Source organism: Macrobrachium rosenbergii, chromosome 50 (assembly GCF_040412425.1).
Source record: "Macrobrachium rosenbergii isolate ZJJX-2024 chromosome 50, ASM4041242v1, whole genome shotgun sequence".
Taxonomy (NCBI): domain Eukaryota; kingdom Metazoa; phylum Arthropoda; class Malacostraca; order Decapoda; family Palaemonidae; genus Macrobrachium; species Macrobrachium rosenbergii.
Genome location: NC_089790.1, coordinates 26145630 through 26172417, shown reverse-complemented (window position 1 = coordinate 26172417; position 26788 = coordinate 26145630). Strand labels below are relative to the sequence as shown.

Below are 26788 nucleotides of genomic sequence, written 5' to 3'. Positions count from 1 at the left end.
TGTAACGAATAATCAAAGTTCAAATATAGTCATAACTATATCCTATCCAACTACCATGTTTATTTTAGCATGGGCATATTATGAAGCCTCCTATAGTTTAAAATTATTCAAGTACAAAATATAACAAACCTGACCAGTTATTACTTCTACCTTTAGACTATGCCATGTTACAGACGTTATAGCATAGCCTCTGTAACATGGTTTGGCTAGTCTTGCCTGACTTACATTTCCTCCTTTCCAGTTATGGCCATTATAAATAATGGAAAAAATATTAAGTTCAATGAATCTTTTTGAACTTCAGGGCTATCAACCAACAAACCTGAATATGCATTAACTAAATATTTTTGAAAGCAACTTAATACCTGGTTGCACTCGCCTTTGCCATAACGCATAAAAGTACATGCAGGTATTTACAAACTGTTCCTTATGTCAAAGCCAAATCATTTTAAGGACCTATAGAAATGTGGCCACGAATTTTCGCTTTCGTTCTGAACCTACTAGATTTCTATTATAAGAGAATTATAAAGAAATTTTTATTTTTAAATAGTTACTTGAAACCTACCTATATGCTACTCACATTTTGTAACTTGAGACCTTCTGAGTACTAAGGCATTCTTAACTTTATCGTCCTTTATATCCTAGTCTGATATTACGAAAATATTTTACTTCTTCACATAGTGTTTTCCAACTGCTGTTTCACAGGTCGTAAGGAAAAGGTTACCTAAACATATTTTCATAACAAGACTTAAAATTCATCTATAGATTTGTAAATCTAGCTAAATTAACCAGATGCTTTTTTACAACTCACTTTCACTCAAAAGCATTTGATACTTTACAAGTACAAACTAGGAGATATATTACACCTTAAACAGACTTTGCTATAAGTTTTTAAGAGTCGCAAAATGAATTATAATCCGTTATTACCAAGGACTCTGAAAATACACCATCGCTTCGAATCGAAAAACAATCTACGGTAATATCTCTCCCATTTCAATAGTGTACTTCTTGAGGTATCTCAGAAAGATGATGAGCAATCTTTATGTACACTGACAGTTAACAGAGGCACATAAACATTGATGCCCCAAAATGAAATGAACCGAACGATATAATAAATACTGCACTGAGAGTGACCTTTCTCAAAGAGAATGGGTTCAGCTCAAATTCTAATATGTACATAAAAATGAGTATATCTGTTATGTATATATAATTATATATAATGTATATGTATACATACATATAATATATATGTGTATATATATACAGTATATATATATATATATATATATATAGCCTACTAGTCGCTTTCACAAGATATAAATACAATTATATCACTCCTTACATGCATTCCATCTAAATGGGATATAAAAGAATAAGCCCAACCTTCGACAGCAGGATTCAAATACACACATCATGGAGTTAAAACTCACTGTGGTTTTATATATATATATATATATATATATATATATATATATATATATATATATATATATATATATATATATGCGTGTGTGTACGTGTATATATCTATATATGTAATATATATATATATATATATATATATATATATATATATATATATATATATATTACATAATAATAATCTCATATACAGGTACACAGATTGACAGTAAGACTGTAAAAAAAGAAAGCCAGAGAAAAATAAAGCACTTAATAAAAATACAGAACAGCAAGAGAGCAAGAACTTTAAGGAATTTTTTTTTCTGCAGGGAAGTAGAGTGCAAAGTTAATTAGTTAATTATCTAATGGATCTCGAAAACAAAGAAGTAAATGAAGAAAGTGCAATCGATGTCGACGGAGTGAGCATTTTGATTATTTTTGGGGAAAAAAAACTGTAGGGCGTTACTGACGGTATAACCGAGCGTTTGCACGTCAAGATGAAGCCTCTTCAGAAATGGTTTGAAATGAATAATTATTACACAGAACAGTAAAAGTAATAAAGGTGACTCTAAGAATTATAGAATCATAATACTATGCAGATTTTTTAAAGTAAGTGTAAAAACCTGTAAGCGTCATGCACGACAACAAAAAATCTTATATACACTAGAAAGAGGCAATGTGGATGCGTTAAGGATGTATGGCAGGGAAGGTAAGCTGTTCAGTGATTAAAGTTTCTATGTACACAGGCAAGTGACTGCTCTGATGTAAAGGTGGTATTAAGATAAGGGTGTTTCGTCTCCCTGGCTAAATATCTTTTTGGATGGAATGATACAGGAAGTCAGTGGAAGGAATTTAGACGTAGATATTAAGCTTTGGGAAAAGAAAGTTATTAATAACGGGAGTATGGAAAGCTTGTTAACAAACAATACAGTACTGGATTGGCACACGAAATAAAAACAGCAAATATTTGTGAAGTAACTTTTGGATGTTTTTTCCAGGTGAGAAACTTGAAAGAAAATATGAGCAAAGAACGGAGCAAATATGGAGCAACGAATATGGATGATGGATAGTAGTATTGCATTCATACACGCTTTGGTATTAAATATAATAGAAGATAGTAAGATGAGAGATGAAGTCATAAAATATGAGAAGCAAGGGAGGTAGCAGGTTAGTGGAAAAGCTTGATTAGAGACTTTGAGTGTCTACAGAAACTAAGCGGCAGCTTATAAAGGGGTTATTATGTCAAGACTCCTTTTTGGCAATGAAATTTGATGTTGAAGGTATGTCTTGGACCAAGCAACACTACCTTTTTCAAGACCACTTTCTTAAAATGCATCTAAGTTATTCATTTATTTACCTGACAGATACTGAAATGTAAGGTGGGTGCTCAAGATCCCTTTCTTTCAGTTGTTTGTTTAACTGATGGGAGGATCTTTGTTTATGGAAAACTGTTATGCACACATTTGAAAAAATAAGCACATTATTGTTTCCATTCACAGCCGAGAAAGGTAATTCGCACCCTAAGCAGTGGAATGCTATGGTGCATATGCTATTCATAGTTAAATGTTGGAGATTAAATTGTCATTACCCACATAATAGCAAGAAAAGTGGTAACTATTAAAATTAATCTAATGAGAGCTTAAACGTGTGCCACTATTTAGAGCAGCTGGGTTACCTTGTGTGTGACATCTGGTTACCTGGATTAGAGTGGTGACAATGTCCTTTAACACAGCACTCTCACAAAGCTCCAAACCATTATTTTCTACAGTCCTTAAACTGAATTCCTTTTCACGAGGATAAGGTCATCTCACTTTTCTTGCTCTGGCATTTTCATAATTTCATTTGATTTCCAGCGGACTAATGTAATGAAACATTTTCCCGTTAGATAACCGGGAGAGAACCTTACATTTTACTTTCTCTGTCCCTTGTTCTTTCTTCTTTACTTTTATCTATACACTTAGTGCACTTCCATGGCTGAAATTACAGTGAGGGGGGCATTTTTGTGTTGCTAGTTTCCCTGCTCCACCACGCTGACTAATTTTGTCATCTCAAGCTATTTTTCAGCAAATCATCTTTGTAATTAAGGATGTTAAAACTCTGTCACTCTTGGAATTTGGGGTACAGAGGATCCAAATTGGTTTCCCTTGGGGTACAGAAGATCTAAATTGACTTCCCTATTATAGGGAAACCCATCTGCATCTTCTGTACCTTAAATGCCAAGACTGACAAAGAGTTTTAAACATCCTTAGAAAGGTGCCTATACCTTAAAAATTGTATGGCCTTCCAGGAGTTTGAAAAAAAAGTTGATCACATCTTAAGAGAAAGTGAAAAATTTCAACTTCTGAAAAGAGATTGAGAGCCAACGAGTGAATGCAAGAAAAAGAACAGGCCAGCAGGTACAGCAAATGACGCCTAGAACAACACTGGATTCCTACAAGACTGCTCAGAAATACTCCAAGGCCAATTATTCCAGATGCAATCCGCCACCTGTACACCAAAGGTAAAAATGATTTTCTCTTCTTGAATAAGCACATTAAGGACGGGAGGGAAGTCCCCGTACTCACCTCTGTAATGAAACTAAGAACAGAACTTTCATGATAAATAGATACACATTACTGAAATTCTTGATTATATCTGACAATGACGAATATGTCGATAAGCTTGGTATTTGTGACGAGTGTAAGGTGTCCAGAAATGACCTTTTCCCTCACTGCTGCCAAGTACATGCTAACAAATATGACAGAGCAGATATCCCAGTACTAAGCCGTATATCTGTCATAATACCCCACTTTTGCAGGCAACAGCATCACCTTAACATAATCTCAAAAGTGCTCCCAAGAACAGCATGCGATCTGTCACTTGCTAAATAAGTTTATTTATGGTATATTTCAACATAAAAATTTGTCAGTGAATGTGTCCGTTCATCAGTGCACTGGCACCTTGTAGGGTTGCTTTCTGCAGTTCAGTGAACTCAGCAGCCAAACAAATCTCAGCAAAAGCAGCCAAGTTGCTTAAAATGTTACGAAAAAAGTACCTGACTGACATTTGTTCCAAATGCCAGCCTAATTCACTGACCTACTGAAGACAGCAACTCCATAAATGGCAATTTCGTAATATGACATAAAACAGTTTATTCACAGGCATTCTCATATGAAATACCATAAACAATCTTTAAATAACATATATAAATCAGATGCTGTACCTCTGAACATTTCTGGGAATATGCTGAAGGATACTGTTGGGGCTACTATGCCTGGAACAACAGATAATGAAACTTCCCCTCAGTCTCGTTTGTTGGCATGTACATGACAGCAGTTGGGGGAAAGAGTAATTTACAATTGCAAATTTTCCATTTGTACCAGGTTTATTGATATATTAATCACCATCAGGAATAAACAAGAACTTCAGTTTCACTTAAGGGACAAGAATGGAGAAATGCCATTCCTTCATTGTCTTGTGCAAGAAGATGGAAACCAGTTCCTTACTTTGATATACAGGTGTCAGAAGATGCATGAACCATAGAAGAAAATTCTAGGAGCCCTAAAATAGATTAGGCATCTCAACCTAAATGAATAATTCATTCACTATATGCAAAAGAAAAATGGGAAAATCTAAATCAAAAGACTAATGATGAGGTCCGGTGAAAACGTTACAATCTACAATCAAATAGCTCATGGAACGACTGTCAAATAAGAATTAATGACCTGAGAGACATCAACTGCCTGAGAGGTTAGGCCTCGTGAATCCTAGGAAAGAACAGCATTCAGATCTTCAGCCATTCTAAACTGATGTCAACACAGTTTATGAGAATGAGCGCAGATCCTTTCAAAGAAATGGAAATTGTGACCAACACTGGTTAGAAATTTATATGTTGGTATCGAAGTGTGGATTCCTCACAACCAACTATACCGGAGACACTACTACAATTGGATCATGGTAGCTGAGTTGGTAACAACTTGGCTTCACTGTGGTGATAGCCAATTCAACCGCGACTAATGGCATGACAGATTTCACTGGCAAAACACGACTGCATCGTCTTTGTCAGCTTGGGATGGGGCTTTTGAAGGGTCCAACAGGTCCAACTGCTGAATAATCAGTAGCCACTCTCCGGTTCTTGATCCTTACTTGGGTTGGGGGGGGGGGTTGGCCGATCATATTTGTACATGTTTAATCTTTATTTGTTCAATCTCAAAGACGTTGAGCACCTGTGCAAAGGCCTGCCCCTTGCTTCTGCCGCTCTGAGCAACCTTTAAACCTTAAAGTCTGTGAGGACATCTACAACATCGATTGTAAAAATTTTCAACTTTTCAAATAAAATCAAAACTGAAAGCTGAAATGGAAAAGTGTATTCATGAGATGAAATTATCCACAGTTACCTATGGTCTATTCAGCTGCTTATAGCAGACGTAGTCTCAATGTCTGTATAAAAAAAAGGGGTAAATACGAATACTGACGGTGAACAATAACGTAGAGAGTGAGAGAGATAAAAGCTGGTGAAGATGAAAAATGTCAACGACATTAAAGAGAAAATCATAATATTAGTAGTAACTATGCCATCTTATTTGAGAGAGATAATATTCGTATCTTATGAATGGTTTCACCTCACTTAACTGGGGACCTCCCGTTCTGATAGTACGCATTTTACGTAACATTAACACTCATGTCCAGTGCTTGTATCTCTCTTCTACTCTCTCTCCATTCTGTCTACAACCCAGAGAAGCAGACTACCGACTAAGTACCTAATTCACTGCCTTCCAAAACAGGCATACTGGATTTTAGGGAGCATGCCCATTCGTAAATCCTCGTCCTGTTCGAGATTGGAAGACTGCTTGTCCAGTTGTGAGTAAGACATTCACACCTCACTATCCTGGACTACTGAGCAAAGACCATGTTTTAGTATATACAGAAAATTATTGTTTGAGTTATAAAACAATTGACTGAATTCACTAGTGGTTCTGGAAGTTAACTTTTTCATGTCAATGTAGTCACGAATCAAAAATAATCTACAGAAAAATAGATAATATTGATGACAATGATCAACACTGAAATAGAATCATTCTTGTATAATAATTACCTTCATGATGTATCCTCTCAAAGTACGTGAACACCCATATGCAGTGCAAGTAGGAAGAGCAAGGCTAGAGACTGTATAAAGCTCGGGAAATTATCACTTTTACTGTTGAGAAGACAGTAAGCATAAGAGAAGGAACACATAGAGGTTTTCATCATGGATTCCTTAACTTGGATTCCTTAACTATAATTATGCACAGCAAGAGAAATGGTGGTAATAGAGTGTATTTTGGTCCAGATTTGGGAAAGAACAAATGAAAGAAAGCGTATAGTGTTTTGGGACACTGAATCTGCAAGCTGGATTTGGGCGAAACTATTGGACAAATTGAGAACTCTAATTTCCTTTCCCCTCTAGTTTCTCCTTCCTTTCATTTTGGAAAAATACGTCTAAATATATATATCTATATATATGAAATATATATATATATATATATATATATATATATATATATATATATATATATATATATATATATATATATATATATATATATATATATATATATATATATATAAATATATATATATCTCTAGCCTGAAAATGGTAATCACTTCCTGAACTATGTAGTATGTGATATAAATTTCTAACTTTTAATTTTTAATTTTTGTTTTTTTTTATAATCTTTTTGGCTGTACTCTACTGCTCTATATTACCACATAGTTCCATTGTGAATCTAGAGTGGTCGTGAGGACGACCAGGGATTGGTGGCTGAAACCACTTTCGGCTTAGGAATGAATAAGTACAGTCGTTTTGTTTATCCCACATTCAAGACTGGAAAGAGTACTGGAGATGCCTGAAGATTTGCCACTAAACTGCGGAAGCTACATGTACATTAGGACATGAAGACAATGAAGAAAAGATTGTACTAGAAAATCTTTTCGTATATATATTCATATGTATATAGTTTATATATATACGAGTATATATATATATATATATATATATATATATATATATATATATGTGTGTGTGTGTGTGTATCAATTTCTATATATATATATATATATATATATATATATATATATATATACATATATATAATATATATATGTACGTATATATATATACATATATATATATATATATATATATATATATATATATATATATATATATATATATATAGAGAGAGAGAGAGAGAGAGAGAGAGAGAGAGAGAGAGAGAGAGAGAGAGAGAGAGAGAGAGAGAGAGAGAGATAAAAGACGTCTGAAGCAGAAAGATTAAAAACCTTCAAAGGCAACTCTTCCAACAACAAAGCTCATTCGAATATCTGCATCTTCTCTAAAAGACAGTTTAGTAAGGCTGTGTCTAGAGCCAAAGTCAAAGCAACTAGGTAAAGGCTACTTTTGTATCATCATGACTAAATCATTATGTCTGTTAAATATTTCACTTCCAAGGTGATCAAGAGTCCAAAACAAACTAACTCAAAGTTGCAGACACAGAACTGGTCGACCCAGCAAAGTACCTTTTCTTAACATCCTCTGGCAGTTTTTCTTCGGTCAGGTGAGGTAAAATAAGAGTTACACAGGGACAGGAATTTGGGAAAAAAAACCAAAAGTTGGTCCTTATGTTCTGATGAGTTTTACCTATCAAATAATGAACGAACGCTAGACTTTAAGGTACAAGAATTCTAAAACAAAAAGGAATTGGCTTTAGAAACCAAAATCTCCAAACAGAACTTGCTGCAGAGTAAAACATGATACAACTGTGCGATACATGAGTAATAAAAGAAGAATCACAGAGTCGAACACCCAGATATACAAAGTCCAAATTACACTGAAAAAACAGACAAAAGTGAGCATTGAGCCAAACATTAAATTTGTCTTTTCTACTACATTTCAAGTTAAATAAATGACACATTATAACACCTTATCCTATGGAACTGCATACATATATAATTTCTTTCCTGTTATTGACTCGGAATCCCTTTCTTAATAGTTCTTAATTCAAGAAATGAGTCGCTCCGAGATTTAGTAGTTTGCCGACTCGCCCCACACCGCCCCCCCCCAAAAAAAAAGAACTTGGCCATCTATTACCATAATTTCCTGGTAGATCGTTCCTGCCCACCGAGCCCCAATTAAAGAGCACCATGGAGGTCACAAGCAGTTGAGATTACATGCAGCAGAGAAAAAAAGAATAGTTAATGCCAGGGTCTCGGCTGGAGTACCTGTTTGATACAATCATGTCATAATGGGAAATAACAGGGTAGCAACATAAGAGCAACAATCAAGAAAATGATGGAGTGAGAAAATATTTAGTTCCAGTAGCTAAGATGAAGTATTCCAATACTTTTAATGATGATAAGAGGAAAGAAGTTTGACTCAAATACCGCAAAGCAGAGCAGAATATGAATGAAGGGCAACCGCAGGTATAAAACTTGTCAAAATTACGGAAAACCAGTTCGCTTAAAATATAGAAACCACATTTTACAGATGGAGGCAAGCAACTGAGGCTGGCAGGCTGGTAAGGTCAATGATGAAGAATAAGAGTCGGTGAGAAAAATGGACCCGCAAAATAAAGAATTGGTGAGAAAAATGGACCCGCAAAATAAAGAATTGGTGAGAAAAATGGACCCGCAAAATAAAGAATTGGTGAGAAAAATGGACCCGCAAAATAAAGAATTGGTGAGAAAAATGGACCCGCAAAATAAAGAATTGGTGAGAAAAATGGACCCATAAAATAAAGAATTGGTGAGAAAAATGGACCACAAAATAAAGAATTGGTGTGAAAATGGACCCGCAAAATAAAGAATTGGTGAGAAAAATGGACCCGCAAAATAAAGAATTGTTGAGAAAAATGGACCCGCAAAATAAAGAATTGGTGAGAAAAATGGACCCAAAATAAAGAATTGGTGAGAAAAATGGACCCGCAAAATAAAGAATTGGTGAGAAAAATGGACCCGCAAAATAAAGAATTGGTGAGAAAAATGGACCCGCAAAATAGAAACATAAAAACAAAGAGAGCTAAATTTGCACTATCTATAAAACCTTTAAAAGAGTCCGAGAAGGGAATATTAGTGAGATTACATTCAGATTTAAAGTCACTAGTAGAAATATCAAAATTAACTAAAAACTATTCTGAAGAATCCTGGATGGAGCATGACTAAACAACTGACGACTCCATCTGTAGGAAAGTGTAAGTCCTGCTCAACATGCTCTTCTGTTAATTGTATGCTGCTTAATTGTTACTTGATGTTCATGCTGATATTTCTGTCTTCTGATCGATTTAGGTGCCATATTCACTTGCCTCATATTTGGTGATCCTGTACTAATATATTCAGTCACTGGCTTCGCTTTAACATCCTTAACACGCCTCCCACTGTTCTTTTTACTCAAGTTCCCTTGATTGAGGTTACACAAATTTGGTATAAACTAAAGTCAGCTATCAATGCATGAAGTACATGACAGGTGACCGGATTTGAGACGAGCAAATGATTAAGTCTTAACACTGAAACCACTTCAGCAGGCTAGAAAAAAAGAACCAAAAAGCAAGACTTCAGCACAGGTAGAACAAGTTATACTACCATCAAACTAACATAAATAAGGGAAAGAACTGGACTCTAAGCAGTTGAGAGTATGAGACCTAAACACTTTCCGGGAATATAAAATCGATTGTTAGACAACCTTGTTCTGCCTAAAATCTTTTCCAAGGAAACTTGCGAAGTACAATGATTTCGAACCGAAGGAATAGCGTACTATGATTGTTGCTTTTGTAAGATTGACTGGACATCTAAGCAGGAGAAGGTCGAACTTCAAGAGCTACACTAAAGATTCCGACAGAGAGAGGCAGCATCGTGTACCCCCTTATCCCTTTTCCTTTAAAGACTGGTTATGTAGCAAGGTAAAACATTGACATTCGTCATTTTGGGAGGTTTTACGATGTTAATATAACACCTGGTTTTAAGATGTTAATATAACTCCTGTATAAACGCACAAGTTGCAAGCCTGATAAGATAGTCAGAAATGGTTTTTTTCTGTCTCTTATATGATCATAAGAGAAACAAAACAAAAGTGAACCTTTCAAGGGCACAACGGATTAAAGGCAATGTAACACAAGCACACGAAGCCACTTCATAGTACACGGAAGAAGAAGAAGAGGACGCACAAAACGAAGCCATGAGGCCCCTTGAGGGTTGAGACGATCCACATCTGTCATCTTTCCTTGGTAAAAGATGCCAAAAATATCATGAAGACACAAATCTTGCTGCTGGAGTTAGGACCTTGCACCACTTGATAAGAATGCCCATCACCTGGAATCTCCACAAAGACGCACGCAGGCGAAAACATGCGAACAAAAAAACACACTTCTCCTGAGCACATGCAGCTCGCTGTTTTGTGAGCAAATACCTCTGGGATACAAAAAAAATTAAAAAAGCAGGACAAAAAGAGGTTCAGACCTTGATTTAGAAGATGGGGAGGACGAGAAAGAAGGTGAAGGACTAGAAGCAGAACAAAGCAAATACCAAAGCGTTTCGCCATTATAGTCAGGGGTGGGGGAGATGGGGAGGGGAGTAGGGGAGTGGTTTAAGGGGGAATGCATAATGGTCGCTGTGACTTCGTCAGTATAGCAGCAAGGAGCCAAGATGTTACATTTTTGCTTGGGGAGATAATTATCATGGCGCATACACGAAAGGTGGCTATTATATATTTATTCTGTCTCCATCATTATTCCTATTTTCCTCTTTTAACAGATGCTTCTTGCCTCTTCTGAAGACTTTAAAGGCCAAGAGTTGAGTCAATTATTTAAAGCTCATTACATAACAAATGTCACATCCGTCATATTTAAGGTGTCGCAAGTGTTGCATACATGGAATATTCATTTTTGATGTGATAAATTCAATTTACACTTTTCAATAAAAGAAAAGCTTTGAAAACATTACAAGAGAAAGATATCGAACAAAACTAACCTTTAAATAAAGAATGTAAACGATATAATAAGCACTGAAAAAAGCTTAATTTATAGTTTTTTTATCCAAGTGAGAGAATGTTGAAATCTGAAACGCGATCACTCTTAATCGTAACGCGGAAAAGGGATCACTTTACTGCTAGTGCATTCCATAGACTTTTTAATCCACAAAAACAACAGACCTCGTCTGAGACACCAAACTGTTTGGACTGTGAATTAAGTGGTGGATGATATCACGTGCAACTATTCTTCTCCAAGTATGAACCTCTTTAAAGGGAAAATATCCAAAGGAAAGTTTTTCATCTACATACAGATTTTCTTCTTACAAAGCAAGCAACATGGAACTGTAATGTTGGAGGAGGGGATAAACATAGGGGCAAAAAATTTACATTTCCACGAGAAAACAAAATGGTCATTCACTTTTTGAAAATGCGGAGGATATTTAGCTTGTCCTTTTTACTCATATATTTTCTAAGTGAAGGGATAAAGTTAATCAAATTGACCCGTAAAATTGATAATTGTTTAAAACATGATTCATGGCTGGGTAACGAAGGCACTTCTTACGCAACGAAATACGACTACATTCAATATATATATATATATATATATATATATATATATATATATATATATATATATATATATATATATATATATATATATATATATATATATATATATATATATATATATATATCGTATATATATATATTATATATACATTTTTGTCATTTATGTATGCATGGCTTCTTTTATTCACAAATATTAAGCCACAAACATCCCTTAATATCCATTTCACTAAACCTCAGAAATAACTTACACCCAAGAGGAATTATACTTGATAAGTGTTTCATCACCGGCTGGATTCGAACCGCTGCTTGGTTTAGAAACGATACATAGTGACTGACAACTAAGCCATCAAGAGAGGTATAAGTTGATATCGACTCTGCTGCACGTAAAGCAAGGTGTCAATAATTGGCTATGGAACTGCAAAATCCATGTCCCGGCCTAGTGTCTTAGAAACTATGCAGAACTGCTAGAATGATATTATTACTTCTTTTTTTTTTGGAACTGCACAGAAATAAACACTTGGCAGCCACTGGCCTCAGAAGAAGTGGTTTATCTGTCAATACTGCAACAATTTCTCCCCGCATGCAATCCTAAACTTTCATATTAAGAAAACCTCTGCAAAGAGGTTATAACATTATCACCACACACACACATACATATATATACATATATAATTCATATATATACAGTATATGTATGTATATATATAATAGAATCCCACATCATTCAACTACAAGGCACAAAAGGGAAGAAGAAAGCGTAAGCATTTATATGCATAAGAGAACTTTAGGAGACCATAAATATAGCCTCCGAAGACGACCTTGCGGTCTTCCCTTATAGCAACGTCCTGCTGAATGCTACAGGAGCTGCATACTGTATACACAGATGTAACAAGCTTTAGTAGCCACTTATTCCTAATTGGGAATAAATGCACCAAAAGACCTTGCATTCCCGTGTTTCCTTTTATTTTCCTCTGGGTCTCAAAATTATATATATAATATATATATATATATATATATATATATATATATATATATATATATATATATATATATAATATATATAATATGCTGGGGTTAGTTCAAGAAAGAAGATAAAACAATGGCCACTCCAACATTGATCATTAAACTGCTGAATCAGGGGTGAAAACCCAGCGCAGATGCTTCCAAAACTTTAAGTCACTTCATACACCAATATAGCAGGCTCATCATCACTAAACCCCTTTACATGTAAACTCCACATTCCCATCTATCTTGAACTCAACTTTGCGCTTCCTGGATATCAAAGTCATTCCTGTTCAATACCTCTTCTGCTCCTATCTAGCTCTTTCTGTGCCCTATTTTCCTACATCCTAAAACCTTCAAATTATACACTCATCGCCAACCAGTAGCTACAATCTTTTCAAGAAACCAAACCATATTGGAAAACTCTTGATCTATCCCATTACCTATTCTCATTTCCCACTCCTACGCATCTGCAAATTTCCCTTTTCTGCCATATATTCTTTATGCTTTTATTTGCGATCAACATACCCACTTCACTTCCATCATGGAGAGCTGGCTCAACATTCCTTTCATGTATTCCCATCTGGGCCTCTATAGACACTCAATTCTCTTCCAAATCTTTTGCACACACCTTGCTGCCTTCCTCCTTGCTGCGCCAGTTGTGACTCAACTCTTCTCTCATTTTGCTCTCATCTGTCACATTTATTCGCAATTATCTATACGAATAAACCCGTTCCATTCTTTCCCAGTCATTGTTAACATACATGGCTACATCTTCCTTGTTACCAATTAACCTCATAAGCTCACTCTTGCTAACATTTACTCTTAGCTTGCACAGACTCAAACGCCTCCGTTCAGAGGAGTTAACAACAGTGGGAGTGGCCAATACTTGGATGGGACCAGACGAAGTAGCCACACGGGATCAATGACCTATCCTTGCTTCGGAAGCGCAAGGATAACAACTTATTTCCAGATTCTAAGATTAAAAATGAAAAGGATATTCGAAATTCATTCTCACATTATATTATCCATGGAAAAACGGCATAATTATATGAGCAAAAACATGTAAGCCTGGAGTTTTGTCAACAACTGTCTGAATAAAGAAGAAGCAATATATTGGAACTGTTGCCATTTTTCATGGAGTGAAAATCCAAGAATAAACAAATAAATACAATAGATAAACAAATAAATAATCTCAACAACCTGAGATTATAAGATTTCTAAAATATTCCGCTGAAGAAAAGGAGGAAATGGTAGAATATCTGACCACTGTATTCTCAATAAAAGAAAAAATGAGGAAAGACCAGTTAACATTGTCTGGTGCATCGCATCTGTGCACAGTCCCTTCAGTTTCCTATAGCAGATACATAATACTTTTATCGTGACGAAACTGTTTTGCTATATTAGCAACCAATCTGGCTTGATCTTTTTTGAGTCATGGCATTCTTAAAACGAAAGGCAAGTTGAACAAAACTTTAGAATAAGAAAAAAATAGAGACCAGTTTTTGTCCAATAGGAGGTGAATGGTAAAAATTAGTCTGCAAAAAACAAGCTAAGTCTCGGCATTTTGCCAAGTGCCTGAGAATAGTTAGAGGAATCTGCGATTCTTCGAGATGTCCTTTTATTATCTGCCTTCACACCTGTAGTCATGAACTCACAGAAATATCGGGGTGACTGAACAAATTAAAAGATTCTGTCAATATCTTAAGGGCATTTCTTACTAGCAAAAGCCGGTCCTGGTACAAGGCCGCTCAAACTAACAACAGCAAGAATTTCGGAAAGAAGTCCTCTAAATTGTTAGAATTCAGACCAATAAGATATTTGGGGAGTTAAGTGACCATACTGCTTTTGCGGAAATAATACGTTGAATGAAGTGAAATAATTTTGGGAAATTCTTCAGATGAAACCACAGGCTATGGCAGAGAGACTAGAGCACAACTGCCAGCACGCCGGCAAAGAGAGATGGTTGTGCAAGGAATCTCACAGTCTTCAGAATGATGAAGTCCTGCGTTTGTAAAGTTATTATTATTTTTTTTTATTACTACTGCCCATCAGTATGAAGGCGAGAACTCCCACTCTTTTCGCAGCGACACTAAATGGCAAGGCATAAGTGATATGATTTTTCCGACAAGAAGCAACTGCCCCAAATCAGTAAGTTTTTAAGTCATTCATATCAAAGCAAGTACTATTCAAAGTGTCTGTCTCCCAAACACAACCTTGCAAATTTATTTATATATCCTTTCCCTTTTCTCCTATGCAAAGAATTCTTCATCTAAAAACAAACGGTATAAAAATCGGATAAAATGGTAAAGAATGTAATACGCGAAAGGACTGCAGTACACAAAAAATCAAGATTTATGAAGCATCATTCAGCAAGAAACAGATTCCATTATTATGCTCGGGGATAGCTTTTAAGTGGATCCACTGTTTTGGTTTTTATCCTTCTTATTTTCCAAGATCGTGTAAGCGAACCAGCTCCTTGAATTTATTCATTTTCGCGATCTTGCCCCTTAAACATTTCTTGCTTATGATTTAGAGTAGTAGAAGACAACTTAACAGTGATTATAGCACGCTTCTAGAACCAGAAGGTGAGACGTGATTCGGCTGACGGACCACTGCACGAAAAGCTGGTATCTGCCAAAGTGGCGGCCATTGAGGACAGAGGAAGGGGTAAGAGGAGGGGAATGGGCGTAAAGCAGACAATAAGGGGGTTAAAGGGAGGCTAGGGTACGGGTCCACTGAAGTTGCTATGCAGACCCATCCCATGTAGTCCCCCTCGCCAAGAACGATCCAGTCCAGAATGCCTGGCTCTATACGAGAGAAAAAAAATTCTGGCTTGGCCTTCGGTCCCTTCGGAATACAACTTTCGCCAGTCCTTTGGCAAATCATTGAGGATACAATCCACCGTGATTAGCGAGAATGTACCGATGGCAACAACCTCCCGAAGGAAACAAAGGAACGGCGTATCAACCCTCTAAACACTTCCCTGGCGTCTTATGTAACGTCCTCGGTTTATGATCCCAAGCCATAGCCTCTCGCACACACGCACACACCAGAGACTGACTGCGGCAGATCCTTAATTTTTTGGTTTGTTTATTTTCTCTCTCTTCGGTGCAAAACTGACTAAAAAAATCCAAAATAATGACGTTACAGCGAGCGAAAACTTGAAATGAAGACACTAAGGATGAAAGGGCGTTTTATGTCTGGAAGAAAAGTTCTCCGGTGACTACTCTGGATGGGGACCGGGACGTGGAGTGTATATAAGGCGCTTCCTCCGCCCAGGGAAGTCAGTCTCCCGGAGGTTCACTGAAGGTGAGTAGTACTAAGGCTGCTTCCTAACATAACCACCAGCCCTGTGCGATGCGTATAAGCAAAATGTTAGGGCCTCTCTGAAAATAATTTTTTTTTCCTTCCGGCTTCCCGGAAACATATTTGCAGTTTTAGCAGTGCTCTGGCTTTATCACAAAGTTCTAGGAAAATCGGTTTTTTTATGTACATAGAGGCGACAGAGCATAGTAACCAATCTCATTGCATTAGATTAGGACAATATATGAAATTATTAATGTACAAATTAACTGCCAAAGATTCAGAAAATTAAATTTAAATTGATTGAGAAACTATAAGATCACATCATAATAGATCAGCAGTTGCCTTTCATACTGGATCTTCAAAAGTTTTGTGGCGTGAAAGCATGGTGCTGCATTCAACCTTCATACGAATGTTTGAATCTTCACTTCAACTAATAGAAAAGTTAAATAAACAAATAAAAATAAATATATCTAAAAGCTGACCAGAGATGTTAATACACAAACCGGTCTGCTGGATCTCACACGTAACCATGAGTTTGTTCGACCCAGCCCCAAAAGACTTAGGTGTGTGCAGCATATATGAATAAATTAAGATTATATTATATATATATACACTTATATATGCACTTTTGTATGTGCCTTAATAATGCGAGTAATCCAAACACAGTGATTATTTACGGGTTACAAGTAAAAATTGTCATTCGTTCCATCCCAGAAGGAGAGCGGAAGGTTACATGACAAATCTTTTAAACATCGGTCACCTGTAGCAGTTCAATACACATACTACAATGCATATAAATCTGTTTATTCCCACACTATTATCTGCATACACATTGTCACAAAAGTGTTCAAGTACGAGGGTGAAGTGATTAACGATGTGGATTTGACAGCACCAGCCACTGATACGAGCCCGGATTCGAGACCAAGTGACTGAAACAATTTCCACGCAGCCCTGTGGAGGTTACTGCTCCCGTTTTAAAGCATCAAATGCCATGGGGCCTTAGGGTTGCAATTCCAAACGTACATTGGCTATTAGTAGGCTTAAAAGGATAAATTAAGGATAAATTCTACTGATATACGCATTAGTGCAGCTAACTATATATACACACAACCACACATATATATAATATATATATATATATATATATATATATATATATATATATATATATATATATATATTATATATATATATATATATATATATATATATATATATTTATATATATACATAGATTTACATAAATCTATGTGTTCATATATATATATATATATATATATATATATATATATATATGTACATATATACACAAATATATATATATATATATATATATATATATATATATATATATATATATATATATATACACATACATACATACGTACATACATACGTGTGAGAACACAGCTCGACTATGCATGTTACGTTACTTAGCGTTTATGGAACAGAAAAAATTCATAACCTAAAAATAGATAATCTGATATCTGAAAATATCAACGAATATACACGAAAACAAAAAAATAATTGCGCTTTTTCGATAACCAGAGCTCTCTAATCACGTAAAGCAGCAATGACTGGTACATTAAGTTGGTCGGAGTTATATCTGAAAACAGAAAAACACTTGGTTGAAACGAATTTTCCATTATCTTTACCAGTTATTCTATTTTAATTGTGGTAATCAATTTGGCTATTTTTAATTTGTAATTTTTCCGAAATGGCTTATTTTCCCGTAAGCCATTTTCGAATATACAAAACAGGATGAAAACCCCAACTGTCATTTACTGTGAGAGATCCCATAAACTTTTATATCATCCGCACAACACTAGAATTCCTCTTGCAGTCAACACTATTTCCTAATAATATTTACTGCAACCTAACCCTGCAAAATTCCCTTGCAGGCAGGCAGGAGACTAGGATGAGGGTCCTCGCAGCAGCAGCAGCGCTGATTGTGGCGGCGGTGTCCGCTCAAGATTTCTACCGCCTCTCTTCGCCTTATTCATACACCTGCCTTGACAACTTCTGCGTCAGGCAGCTGCGCACGGAGGTCCCCTCTTATCGGTCACAGGCAGAATGTCAACTCACGTGTGGGGAGTAAGTTGTTGTACTGATTCTTTACTGTGTCAATACACCTTGAATTTCTGTTTGGTACGATTTGTGATATATGCACAAGCACTTCAGGCATTAAGCATCCAGTTATAACAAAACAGTTCAACAATTTCAATCATTTTAAACCCACAGGTATGGATCTCTGCTGCCACATCCAACTGGCAAGGTAGAATTGTCAAAGGAAGGAGTTCACTTCAACCCTGAACACTTCCAAGTGACAAAGATGGCTGTTCCTGATCAACAAGTCTCAAAAATGCTGGAGGAAGCCGTTCGTTACACTAAAAGAAACCTTCACTTCCTTCACCCAGAATTCCCAAGCCAGTTCAAAACTCCCTACACTGAAAAAGAAAAAGTCCAATATGTCAGAGAAAACCCAGTAAGTAAGATACTGTTTCTCAACCTTTCTGCAGATATAATTATTAATTCATACTTACCAGAATTCTTACGGCACGGACGTGTTTACACCTAAGGTATTGTAAAATTCATAAGAACTATCAAAATGTGTTGTTTCTTTGCAGAGGCAGTTCATTCGGCAGTCAACCAAGTTCAACCAAGAAACTCCCCAGGAGCAAACCCAAGAACCTGAGCCTGATCAGACCGAACTCTACGAGAGCTGGGAGCGATTCTCCCCCTTCCTGAGTGAGAAATACAGTCCTAGAATCAACCGACACAAGGTTAACATGGAAATTACCGTTAACAACCCTGTGAACAAGCTTCGCCTGGACACTGACGAAAGTTACCAAATTGATGTCAAAGTAAGATTTAACCCTAAACTATTTTATTTAATCATTATAACTTTAGGACGGTATATCCATAAAGTTTTGCAGATAAAATTCAATATCACATGCACTATCATGGACAGAGGATTTGCTGCATATCCAATTTCTCTTGACAAAGCAAAACCAAAATATTGTATAGCCAGGATATCTGTCAGAACAAGTATGTAACCGTTTATAACAGCAAAAAATATTACATTATCTTTAAGAGGTTACAACCAGCTGCAAGCTTTCCAACTTTTTTGTTACCTTCAGCAGCTTTATTTTTCTACTGCGGGTACCTTGCAAAAAAATTATTCAAGATTCTTTACGTAACATATTACCTTGCATGCTCTGAGTCCACTGTATGCATCTCCTATGCTTTTCTCTGAATTCTTCAGTTCCTAATTGACTACTCTTTATCAACAGACCACTGGCGATGACACTCTGGTGACGATCCAGGCTCCTACTTTCTTCGGTGCTCGTCATGCCCTTGAAACATTCACACAAATGATTGCATTTGATGAATCCAACAATGCTCTTATGATTATTAAAGATGCATCAGTGACAGATTCACCAAAATTCAAGTAAGTCTGTGTGACAGGTTAACCAATATAATGAAATAACTATGGCCTTATTCTATGTTACATGCGAATTCATAAAAGTTAAAGGCTTCAGGAACCTTTCCATAAAGCTGACTATAAAACTAATTTCATTTTACCTGTCTAGGTACCGTGGCTTCATGCTAGACACCAGTCGCAACTTCTATCCTAAGGAAGATTTGATGCGCCTCATTGATACAATGGCCCATAACAAAATGAACTACTTCCAATGGCACATTACTGACGCTGCCTCTTACCCCATGTACTCTGAGCACCGCCCCGAAATGGCATATTACGGCGCATACTCATCCAGAAAGGTTTACTACCCTGAGGACATCAAGGAGATTGTTGAATATGCTAGGGTAAGTCACTAGAAAATTACATTTACAGTAAATACAATTTTTCCAAGTTGCTGTTCCTATATCAGATTCAACTTCAGCACAACTCTTCCTTGGTTATTAAGGCCTAGAAATAATAATGTTTCTTTTGGATTTCAGCTCCGTGGTATCAGTGTTGTCCCAGAGATATCTGGACCAGCACAGAACAATGCAGGTTGGCAGTGGGGAGAAAAGAATGGCAAAGGACGACTTGTCTTATGTGCAGGAGAGGTGAGTATGTAGTATAAGATTCAATTTCCACAGTACAAAACGTTTGAAATACAAATAAAACGGAAGCTTGCTCAAGCAATAAAAAAAAAAATCAAGGTTAAAACCTCTCATTTGCGATTCTGCATTTCGAATCTAGTTTTGCGTAAAAAGCTAAACTAATAAATATATGACAAGTATCATGTCACTGACATTTTCCACAAAACTGAACGAAACGGATATGATTTAAGCACCCAATTAGAATTACAATAGCTAAGTTTTAAAACCCAAATAACTAATTTCAGCTATTTTCAAGTGAACATTTTAAAAGAATGAACATTCAACAACTGTTATTGTAGAAATTTCCTGTCATTTTGAAACCCCATTACAAGTCACAAATTTTTTCACACTGAGGTAACCTACTTTTATTTGCGGTTTCTAAAGTATTCAAACCAATTCTTTCTTGATAAGCACGTAGTGAATTACATGAACATTATTTTATACTGTTTAACGACAGATTTTTTTTTCAAATAAAAGGAAGAACATCATTTTCAATTCACGCTCCTCCTAGGAATGTGAAGTTTCATACTTTCCACAGTGACCTTTTCTACGATAATTGAAACGGTCTTTTGTAACAAAACTGAAGGCCGCTATTAATCCTAAATAAGAAAAGTTATTTCATAATCTCCACCTAGAGTGACAACAGAATGCTAAGCATGATTCTTTTCTTCAAGCAGAAGCCATGGTTTGAACATGTAAAAGAACCTGTAGATGGACACCTCAATCCAGTTAATCCTGAAGTGTACAACATCCTCGGAGAGATCTACAAGGATGTAGTAGAATACTTTGACCCAGATATGATGCATGTTGGAGGAGATGGTGTAAGTAGTTTCTTATTGCATGAAAATTAAATTATTTTGAAAAGACGTTTTAACAGACAAATGTTTGGCTTACTATATGAATGACAAATATCTATATATACTTTATCTATTCTTGGACCTTTCAGGTGAGCTTCAAGTGCTGGCAAAATTCTAATGACATCAAAGAATACCTAGCTGCAAATGCCCTAGAGTCCAACAGTGAGCAAATGTTTAAACTATGGAACATCTACCAGAACAACGCATATACCAAGTTAACTGAAGCTGCAGGTCCAGAGAGAAAAGTCACCCCAATCATCCATTCTTCATCATTTGTTCGCAACTACATTAACAAAGATAACTATATCGTTCAAGTCAATGAACCTAGCTCTGATCCTGCCGCTGCCCAGTATGTAAAAGACGGTTATAAGGTTATCTTCGCCAACCTTGACCAGTGGAGAGTAGACTGTCTTGACTCATCCTGGTATGGTGAGAAATCAGAAAAGTGCCCTCTGGAAACCCCAACATGGCGAAACTTCTATGAAAACAGTCCCCTTGATAACCTGCAATCTATTCCAAATATCAGGGATGGACAAACTCCAGAAAGTCAAGCACTAAAGAATAATGTGCTTGGTGGAATTGTTTCACTGTACAGTTCAGAGACTGATGGCAATGGCCTTGACACCAAGGCTTGGCCACGTGTCAGTGCCATGGCAGAGCGCCTTTGGTCTGATCCAGCAAAATCTCCCCAAGGATTTGACACGAAACTGAAGAGATTGAACGTGCACCGAGAGCGAATGGTCGCTAGAGGCACCAAAGCCAACCCACTTCAGCCAGGAATCTGCTTACTAGATGAATCATCCTGCTACAGCAAGGAGGAGTATGCTGCCCGCTCAGCCAATATCCCCCAAACACCATAAGTTTCCAATGATGGCAACTAGCAGTCAATATAAACCCTTTACCTGTGGCATTTTACTTTGCTGTAAAGGTCATGGATAGAGATCTGGACATCATCTTCCCTCCAGCCTTGCAACACCTGACCTCACCTCTGGGAGACTCTTTGCATTTTATTTTACAAAACTATGATGAAAGGTTGCCTTACAAAAATAACTTTCAATGGTCAAAGGCCATGGCATTAAAATTTTACAACTTTTGTATCTCACATTCATTTCATGGCATTGTTTTCTAAAGACCCTTCATTCAATCATTCATACACGGATTTTCCGGTGATCAATAAATTATAAAAATCCCAATTGCGTATTTCATTAATTACATCTTCTGCTGTAAGAACAGAAAGTTCATTTAATTAAGAAGCTTTACATACGGTGAAAAAGAAGACATTGCAAGCAATACTTCCAGCTGTTTTCCATGAATCTTCAAGTTGGTATATAATTAAACTTTGTTCCAAAGGACATTTACTAGAAGACACTACACAAAACATAACTATGGGATAATGTTTCCTTTTTCTACACCAAATATCAACTATCAAAAATGACAACAAATTCAGTATGTCTCAGGCACATCTGCTGAAGCATATAATGCAAACTAAACTTTTTCTTATTATCATTTCGCTTCTTTTACAAAAATGCTTGAATATTTAGACTGGACAAGAATGAAGATTTTACGTAAGTTGCAGGTTATTCGGTATATACGTACTCTATTTTGATGAAAAAATGAAAATAAAAAGAACACTTTTTTTCTTATCATTGGTTTCACTATAATAACAGCACCTAATTTACACACACTCATATATACATATATAAACAAATTATACATGCATATATATATATATAATATATAAATAAATATATATTATATACATATATATATATATATATATATATATATATATATATATATATATATATATATATATTCTTCGTTTTAACATGCTTTTTTTTTCAATTTTTATATGGGGTAAGCACGATGCCTTCTTTTGAAGGACTTTGATTTGGCGGTGGGGTAGGCCGTAGCCTCGATCGGCTGCCCTGCCTGACATCGCTTAGACCCCGGTAACGAAATCTGTACATGAATTGTACCAAATCCCCAGCTCCCTTTCTCCCAGCAGCGAGGAGAACTGGGCGGTTAGGTCGACAGTTCAAGACATGTGAGGTGTCTGTTATGTTTTTAGAAGATGTTGGAGTGGCTTTGTTTATGTGTGTATTAGTCTGTAACACCCATTTGCTTTCAGCAAACCTATCCGTTGATTACATACGTAATCCCGGGGTGTCTACACGGATAGCAAAGTGTCCGCCTTCTCTGACCGGTCGGCTGCGGGGATTGAACCCTCGCCACAAACTTCTATGAAGTCTGAGGTTGCTGCTTTACCAACTGAGCCATCGAGGCTCCATATATATACATATATATATATATATATATATATATATACATACATATTACTGTTTAACTAACGAGGGATGGCCCCAGGTTAAAAAAATTTTCATACTTGTTCATTACTTAATTGCTGAATCTTGGATGCCCATCTGCAAGTATCTTCCATAACACTGGATGCTTAATACACCTAAACAAAAGGCTTTCCCACATTTCTACACCTTCCTGACCTCATAGGTCCCAGTGCTTGGCCTTCGGCCTAAAATCTATATTCAGTCAATTAAATCTCCTACTCCATCTTAACACATCTGAAATTTAAACTATCTTCAATAACCTATTGTACTCCACTCTCTTTACATGACATAACCACTTCAAAACAGTCTAACGGCCTTTTTACAATGCTAATCCTTCCTGCTTCCTCTGTTCTGTCACTCACGTCGTCTTACAACCTACCAACATTCATCATACTTACTTCAAAGTACCTAAACAATTTGACCGTTTACATTCTGCTACAATCCCACCTTCCATATTCATTTAAGCTCATACCTTCACTGTTACTCAACATTTACTTTCAGCATTATTTGCTTGCAGTTTCAACCTCTTTAACTGGTTTTGAAGTTTCCTTTTACTATCACCAATCAGCACTGCTTCACCTTCGAGCATCACCCTTTCTGCAATCCATTCACGCTCAATTTTCGTGTCCCACAATTATGTACCTGTATTTAATACCCTTTCTCCGATTTCTCTATCACTTCATTCATAAAAGTAATGAAGAGCCAATAATACATAGCCTACTTTTATACCAATTCATTTACATAATTTTGTGTTTCACTTCCATAATAAAAGATGTTAATCACTCTCAATAACTTGTCTTCTATATATTACATTCCTAACACCTTCTACGCTGCCCTTCTATTAATTCAATCATAAGGATTTTTTAGGTCAATGTAAGACACATACAGCTTTTTCCCCGTATTTTCAAACTCCTCACATACTGTTTCATAAGTCTTTAACAACATACCTTCATCCTTGTCTAAATCCACACTGTTCTACCATCATCAGTCCTTTAATCATCTGTCACGTTCTCCATCAAAATCATATCATAACCTGCCCTGGTATACTAAGTAATCTTGCGCCTCATCATTTCTCATAGTTGCCTTTTCACCTTTGTCTTTATGAATACAGTAATTAGTACCATCTCTACCCCATTCCCTCGGAACCTTTCCCCTCATCCATACATACTGTGGTGAAAATACTACCACCATGGAACAAAATATCAAAAACCAGGAAACGTATGGTGCAATCAAGGGTATCGGGATTTTAATGCTTACATTATTTTTAAAAAACAACTAAGAGACCAGGAAAAGTATGGTGCAATCAAGGATAGCAGGATTTTAATGCTTACATAATTAAAAAAAAAAAAAAAAAACTAAGACGCTGTGTCAGCCTATTAGTTGTTTTAATCAGAATTTTAATTATTACAATATTTTAAAAATAACTAAAAGGCTGTATCAGCCTCTTGGTTGTTTATTATACAGTTGTTTTTATATAGTGAATATATATATATATATATATATATATATATATATATATATATATATATATATATATTACACACATATATAAATTACATACGAGACTTTTGTCCTATACACCACGACATTTTTTTATCACAAATATTAATATTCAAATAACCCTTAATGCCCGATTCACTATATCTCAGGAATGACTTGCACCCAAGGAGAATTATAACTACTAAATGCTTCGTCATCAGTGGGATTCGAACCGCTCCCTAGTTTAGAAACAACGAAGCAACTATGTATCTGGGCCATCAAGAGAGTTATACATATATATATATATATATATATATATATATATATATATATATATATATATATATATGATAATATTGGCCTTGCTGTACATATGCCTGTCGAAATACGGATTTGTACATAGAATCGTTATCAAGCCTCCTCCACCATTATAGATGACTGTTTTGTTTGTAACGTGTGGCTAAATATTGTGTGTTACTATATATATATATATATATATATATATATATATATATATATATATATATATATATATATATATATATTTATATATATAAATATATATATATAAATATATATATATATATATATATATGTATATATAATATATGTGTATATATATACATAAATACATATATATATATGTATATATGTTAATAAAGGAGATTTAGCAGGAATAAAATGGAAAACAGGCCGCATAGCATTTTAATTTTATTGGCCAAATTTTCGAGACGGCGAGTCTCACCTTCAGGGCTGTAAAATAATACAAAATTTACATAGTAAAAACTGACTCAGTAAAAGTCAAGTTTCTATAGTTAATTTCAGAAAAAAAAAACGTCAATTAGTCCCTAAATTTTTAGCTCCAACAGTTAGATACTGGCCTACGTTTTCTTTCCACTTTTTATATTGTTTTACTATAAACTAATTGATGATATTTATTATATTAACTTTATAAATGCGCCTTTTACTGAGTTTGTTTTTAATATGTAAATTTTGTATCATTTTACAGCCCTGAAGATGAGACTCGCCCTTTCGAAAATTTGCCCAATAAATTTAAAATGCTACGCGGGCTGTTTTCCATTTCACTCCTGCTAAATCTCCAGCTTTTCAGATGCTCTAATTTTCCCTTGTGTGTGTGTGTGTTTGTGTGTGTGTGTATGTATGTATGTATGTATGTATGTATGTATGTATGTATGTGTACATATATATATATTATATATATACATATATATTATATATATACATATATATATATATATATATATATATATATATATATATATATATATATATATATATATAATATACATATTACACAAAATGTACTCGCAGGAAAGACGAAAGTAAATTCAGAGTTCACCGAGCTATCGTCTATTTCTCAAGACCTGATCATAGTAAGAATGGAAAAATGGTACAATACTCTCTCATCACATTCGTCTTATTAAAAAAAATACATAGGTGAAAAGATGAACTATCTAATTGCTTAACAAATGAAGGTATTACAGTAAACAGCCCATTGTTTAGAGGATTAAGTCATAAATAGTTGCTATCTTTGTTGTCATACGAGGGTAATGGCTCTTTTAACTTTTGGTTCTTCAAATAGTGCATTTTCATTACATTATCCCGGATTAGGGTTCATATTATTAACTTTATCAATGGAATATGATTCTAATAACCTCTATATAAAACCACCTCCTGATCAAATCACTTCCAGGTGACCTGTGCTAGTCTCCACCGGA

At 35.5% G+C, this 26788-nt stretch overlaps 1 protein-coding gene and 1 long non-coding RNA gene across 3 annotated transcripts in view; one reads left to right on the top strand and one right to left on the bottom strand.

Annotated features, from left to right (window-relative positions):
- LOC136832785 (uncharacterized) overlaps positions 1–26788 on the bottom strand; it is a 445886-nt gene that overhangs the window by 404077 nt on the left and 15021 nt on the right. The gene's annotated exons all lie outside the window — the stretch shown is intronic.
- On the top strand, positions 16128–22418 carry LOC136832777 (chitooligosaccharidolytic beta-N-acetylglucosaminidase-like). 2 transcript variants are annotated; one of them, XM_067094317.1, is made up of 9 exons: positions 16128–16261; positions 18160–18352; positions 18500–18743; positions 18886–19122; positions 19552–19709; positions 19852–20086; positions 20222–20332; positions 21046–21189; positions 21315–22418. In XM_067094317.1, exons 2-9 carry the CDS (start codon positions 18177–18179, stop codon positions 22083–22085), a joined length of 2076 nt encoding a protein of 691 aa, XP_066950418.1. In that variant the 5' UTR covers positions 16128–16261; positions 18160–18176; the 3' UTR covers positions 22086–22418. The 2 variants fall into 2 exon arrangements, with proteins under 2 accessions (XP_066950418.1, XP_066950417.1); XM_067094316.1 differs by having other exon boundaries at positions 21043–21189.

What these genes read in the sequence shown, in the direction of transcription:
- LOC136832777 (XM_067094316.1), top strand. Translation starts at nt 18,177, where the DNA reads ATGAGGGTCCTCGCAGCAGCAGCAGCGCTGATTGTGGCGGCGGTGTCC. An exon ending in GTTACCAAATTGATGTCAAA is followed by an intron (nt 19,123 to 19,551) that starts GTAAGATTTAAC and finishes CTTTATCAACAG; the next exon opens with ACCACTGGCGATGACACTCT. An exon ending in TGCATGTTGGAGGAGATGGT is followed by an intron (nt 21,190 to 21,314) that starts GTAAGTAGTTTC and finishes TGGACCTTTCAG; the next exon opens with GTGAGCTTCAAGTGCTGGCA.